This window comes from Trachymyrmex cornetzi, unplaced genomic scaffold (genome assembly GCF_001594075.2).
Source record: "Trachymyrmex cornetzi isolate Tcor2-1 unplaced genomic scaffold, Tcor1.1 scaffold1388, whole genome shotgun sequence".
In the NCBI taxonomy this organism is placed as follows: domain Eukaryota; kingdom Metazoa; phylum Arthropoda; class Insecta; order Hymenoptera; family Formicidae; genus Trachymyrmex; species Trachymyrmex cornetzi.
In genome coordinates this window covers 40,712-47,058 of record NW_017295969.1, presented here as the reverse complement: position 1 = coordinate 47,058, position 6,347 = coordinate 40,712, and the positions used below count along the sequence as shown (strand labels likewise).

General features: G+C 30.4%; 1 protein-coding gene across 1 annotated transcript in view; it reads right to left on the bottom strand.

Moving 5' to 3' along the window:
- Positions 1 to 5,372, bottom strand: part of LOC108771061 (uncharacterized) — a 15,799-nt gene extending 10,427 nt beyond the window's left edge. Inside the window, exon 1 of the mRNA XM_018522954.1 lies at positions 5,271 to 5,372. Within this exon, the coding sequence (XP_018378456.1) occupies positions 5,271 to 5,372 (102 nt within the window). The remainder of the gene's footprint in view (positions 1 to 5,270) is intronic.
- Between the last annotated feature and the right edge of the window lie 975 nt (positions 5,373 to 6,347).

Here is a 6,347-nt window from a genome sequence, read left to right as displayed (position 1 = left end):
TTCTTTTGTTTATAACTTCTTAATGAGTAACGTCCTGCAATTAAAACTTCCTCAAGGTCACTCGGGGTCATGACCTTGATAACATATGTCAAGGTCAAGGTCATTGGGGGGGCTCCCCTAATCTACATATTTACCCTGTTATCTTTGGTTTTTTAGGGTAGTTATAGGTAATTGCAGCACAGCTAGATCGTTGTTTATTAACAATAATTAACAACACAACATCAGTTTACTTTGATGCAATTAAGAATACTTAGCGATATAGAATCCTGTATAAATGTTTGTGTGTGACGTATGTATGTCTATCATTAAAATAAGATACAAACTACTAAATTGTTAAATATGTAAATATATATAATTATTTTTTATAAATAATATATATATATATAATTATACATATCTTTCATACATATATAAAAAGGTTTAATCATCTTAAGTTAATTGTATGTCGAAAATGTGCTCATAAAAACACATGCATAATGAAATATGTTTTAATAAATTTTATTTGTTGATTCAATGTTCCCTTAAATAAATTACATCGTTGCTTCATAGTGATATATGATTTCTGTTTGTATGTAGTATATATCAGGTGCTAGAAATCAAAATTACTTTGACATGTTATTAATGCTAAAAAATAGCATGTTTAAATTTTGTATAATAATAAGATGTTTACATTTGATTTGAAGCAAATAATTACGTACCTAGAAATTCTTAATTATCTTCATTAATCAATACGTATCACTACATTAAAAATTCTATAACCAATTAAAATATTTCCGTGTTATTTCATTGTGGTAGTATATATTACAGTAAAGTATGATATTGATGTAGTTATAAGCTAAAAAAATAGTTTAATCTTCATATTGCAAACGTAAAGCTGTGATTGTTACAAATAATGTAACATTATTGTCTTTTTAATAAACTTTCTTTTTAATAATTAAATACAATAAATCCATTCTCTAGGAAAAAAAAGATAAGATAAATTATTTCCTAGACAATTAGTTCACTACAAAGTATTTATTACCGTAGAAAATCCCTCTAAAGAGGTTACATAAAAATGACCAATTATTAGGGTGTGAGTTTTCAGAGAATTTTGCATCAAAAATAAAAGTAGTTTTTGTATTGACAATGGGGCTAAATACCACAAAGTATTATACCTAAAAATTACAAAAAATATTATATTTAGCATTATTTATGAATGACATTTTTGCTTATATACATTTACATTTGAATTATAAACGCAACTTTTACTTTATACATTTTAAAAATATAACGATTTTACAAGTACATAAAAAGATTCAAATAAGAAAAAATTTTTAATGAATTTTAGATATAAAAATAAATTAAATAAAAAAAAAATACTATTTCCTGTCAATGCGGACGTGGTGTTTGATGTTCGTATGCGGGTGAGTTATAAATTTTTATACAATTTTGCCAATATTTAGTGGAGATATTTGTCGCAGTAACTAGCAATTAGAAAGAAAAAGTCATTTTTCAAGAGATAAAAAGTTTATCTTTACACACACACACACACACACACACAGCCCGCCCCAAATGACTTCTCACTGACCTTGATGTTGACCTTGACCTTTTCTGTCGCTCGTTATTCATCAAAAAGTCATGAACAAAATAATGGTTATGAATAATACGTAATTTTTTGCTTCATTGCTAAAGCAGAAAATTTGTGTGTTTAAAGCAGATAATTTATGCAGTTTTAAAGCAAAAAATTTGTGTAATTGAAGTAGAAAATCTTATTCCAGTCTCTCTTACACGGTCCCTTTATACCATCAATGTGTTTGGAAATTATGAACTATTGATAAAAATTGTTTTTTCATAAATTTTTAATGAATAATGAGCGACAGATAGGGTCAATGACCTTGACTTCCTTGAAAGTCAAGGTCAACATCAAGGTCAGTGAGAAGTTATTTGGAGCGAGCTGTGTAAAGGTAAATTTTTACTCAAATCTTAAACACACAAAGGCACGTGCATACACACACGCACATACGCGCACGCACACATATACTTATATATATATATCACAGAGTTATCTATGAATATTCGTATATAAATATATATCTACATACATACACGAGTGGGAGAATGCCTAAAGTCCGCATCCAGAGACTGAGATTGGATTAGAATAACCAATCAAAATAAAGGAAACTACTATAAACTTTAGCAAACTTTAATAGATCAAATTCTAATGCAATCTCAATATCAATTTGTAGATATGGGCTTAATGCTATGTGCAATATTGTTATGTGTGCAACGCGCTGTGTGTAATATGATTGTGTGCAAACGAAGCTGTAGGCAATTATTTTGTAGGTAAATGGAGCCCTCCTAAATCAATTCAATTGATTAAAAACATTTTTTCATATAGATAGAGCAAGACTCTTTGCATATAAAAATGATCAAGCATCAAGATCTGCTTTTATTGAAAACAGGATCTCATTTTATGAAATAATTTACTGCCAAATATTTATGTATATTATTCTAGAATAACAATTAATGTCTCCTGAAACATCATTAATCAAATATAAAAAATAGATTATTTAACTCATTTAATGATCACGCACTAAAGTGAATCCTTAAGGTGGGGTCCCACGGCCCGTGTGGCTCGGCAAAGCTCTACGCGCCGTGGAACCAAGACGGTTCGCTATTGCTTGCGATCCGTGACTCGTGATACATCATTTTCAGAAATTAGCGGTAAGTTTCGCGAGCCAAAGGCCTTTACCACTCAATTAGCAATAATGATTAGGTTCTGACACGCATAGAGAAATTAGACAACGACGCGACAGTTTCTGTTTATTATTGTTTTGTTCACAGCCAAGGCCCGACAGTTTATTATTGTTTCGTTCACAGCCAAGGCCCGACAGTTTATACGAGGGGGTAACCACTTAATGTAATCATGGAATAGAGTCCTCGAAATCATTATAAAATTCATATGAAATTTCTATATATAATCCAATAATTACATATGCAATCATGAGAAATCATTGTATAATATTAAATGAAATCGTATATTTTACCAAATGACTTCATATGTAGTGAAAAAAATTATTTGTAATTAGACAAAATCATATAAAATCAAATGAAATCATGTAATCAGTGGGACAATATTTTAAATAGTGATTACCTCCTCAGTTTATTATTATTTTGTTCGTAGCCAAGGCGCGCTGGTGAGAACCTTTCTTTTCGTGGCTTGTCTTTTGACTCGCGATAAGTTACCGACAATTTAACGAGCCAGCGAGCCACGGATCACGAATCGCGAGCCATCGCGAATAATAGCGAGCCACTCTGTACCTACGGCGCATAAGGGGCTCCGCATAATAAAAAGAATAAGGAACAGAGAACAGAGAATAAGAATTTCAACCTATCAGAAATCATAAAGGTTTGCCGAGCCATGACTCGACATATGGCGAGCCTGGCTCGGCGCGCCATGGGACCGCGATTTTAGCATTTTTTATATCAATTTCAAGACCGATCGTGTGACGAGCCTAGGCGAGCCAAGACGGATCACGAACCATGCCGAATCACGGACCGTGGGACCCCACCTTTAGAAGCTAGGTCGATTCCTACATCCAACTAAACATGATGGAACAATTATAAAACTCAAGACGAGACAATTGTCCTTTTCTTATAATTTAATATTTAATTTAATGGTTATTTTTTGGACAACATAATAGTTTAGGAACTGATTTCGTCATAAAAAATAAGAATCTTTATATAATACTTACGCAGCATTAAATATTTCTGCGCTATGATCGGTAAGAGTTTGTCCAATGAAATTAGGTGCAAACAAGACTATAAAATGAGACCCTACCATACCCATGCACAATGTTATTTCGGAAATTTCGTTCGAGACTGTTAATGCATTAAGTAGCTACAAAAATATATTATATACATATTTTAATTTTTATTGTACAAATTAATATCAACAGAAATTTAATTTAATGTAAAATGCAAAAAATATGTTACATATTCGAAATACATTACTTACTCGAAAAAGGCTGCAACTTAAAGATATTACGCTGATTAGCATTACAGCGGAATACCATTTGTTCATAATATTCATAAAAAATGTGGAAAACCTTTAATAGTGAAGAAAAATTTAATTCATACCTTTGAGTTATATATAAAAGCATAAAAAATGTGTTTTTTTTAAAATTAAGATTAAAGTGCATCATGTATAATAGATGGTAGTTACAAGAGTAAAGTAAGTGAAGACTAACTCAATAGATTTTCTATGAATATGAACAGCACGATTAATTTTCTGATACATCACGCGTGTTTTCCGATAGGCCGGAATTTGAAGTGTATGTTTAGTGACTGTACTTTCGATTACGTTACTGCAAATAATTGATATAGAGTCAACAATCTAATAAATCTTTTTATCAAAATTAAAAGATACACACTTACCTAGCGATTTTAAAAGTGGCGCAACAATGTCTGAGAAACGCTAATGATAATGATCCCGTTGCAAGCACCGTAAGCATTCCAATTAGCAATGTTATGATTTCATATATAAAATAAATATAAAAATACTGTTTCTCATCAATAAAAAATTCAAAGTTTATCTTTACTTTACGTAGTCGAGATGTATTCATCGGTATGGCAGCGTCAAGGATAACCGGTATTAATTCGACAATTATAATAAAGCATAAACTAAATGCGGCAGTAACTAAAAACGTAAAAAACAAGATATACCCTTAGTATATACTCTTATTTAACTATCATAAATAAATAATTTCACAAACAGAGACGTACATATTAAAAAATTTTATGTGTATAATTTATTTTATAATTTACTTACAAGCGAAAATTAATGATACAAGATGATTTTCAATAGCATATTTCTCCAATATTTTAATTTCGTTATTATCTTCGATTGAATTCCAGTCTATTTTTACTTGTTTCAACAAATATTTAACCTATGATTTAAACAGTTACAACAATTATTAAACAATTATAACCTCCTAAATTTCTTCTACGAGAATTACAATCTTCGGTTGCAAAATACTTTGCTATAAAGAAAATTAGAAAAGTAATACTTACTTCTTTAGAATTAAAATAATAAGAGTTGTAATTTACGATATATAATATGGTAATGAAAATATATGAAAATTCTTTAAAAATAAATTCCAAGTTGAACGTCGTTGTTAAAAAAGTTGTAAACTGCAACACATAAATATGGTAATAATATACCGAATTTATGTAATAAAAAATTATACAAAAAAAGCGTTACTTATAAGAAGATAACGATCGAGAAATACCTGAAACAAAAGAGTGAAACAATATACACCAAGGAAGAACACAGATTGCACTTGCATAACAATCGGTGTTTGATAGGGCCATAAACCAATTGCTGTTAGCATAATCCGATAAATGTTGTAATAACGTTCGCCAGAAAATACTATTTTACTCATTGTCAGTAGACAAAGTACGTTTACAAAGGAAAATATCGTTGATAATATCATCAAGCATACTGAATACTTTTTCTCCCACAAAATATCTCTTGAAGGCAAAAAAAATTACGACACAATCATGTAATTTAATAATTTTCTATAATTACGCAGTGACAACAAATATTCTATAGTTCCATTATTTGAAACAATCATGTGCTACATTAAAAACTATTTTGCGACAATTGTCAATGTTATGAGAAAATTTACATCTCATTACGTTCTTATAGTTTGGATCGGCGGAGTTCGGAGTAACTTCGTGCAAGAGTGTAGTTTAATTCACAGTGTGACAGACTTCAGTGAACAAACAAATTCTATTTCAAATCAATTGAATATTCTTTATAGTACAAGACTTTAGATATCTAGCTTCACGAAAGGAATCTTCTCTTATGAATGATATACTATATGCATTATATGCATATACTTTATTTATCTTTTGCAAGAGTCGATATTGATTACTAGATTCAGACGTCTAAGCACAATTATAGGGCACGTGCGGAGAACCGTTGCGTGAGTCAATCGAATGCTTGTTAAAGTAAAATACAAACATTTCGGCCGGGATACAGCCTGCTCAACATAAATAAAGTGCGCGGCGGTTCTCCGCGCGCGATCTTCTTTATCCCGTTAGAACGTTAGAATCCTTTCGACTACATTACTTGGCATGGTATAAAAGGTCGTTTTGATGTAAAAAAGAAATACTGTAGATATTTTAACGTATCACTTTCAGTTATGGTAATATTAATTCCACACACACAGTTATAGGTATACAGTTTAAATACAAGAAATATATGTATTTATTTCAACATTATCTCGTAAATAATATGAGAAATCATTGTCAGTTTGTTAGTTCAATTTTATGAGTTTTCGTAATTTCTAAAATCGAAAGAA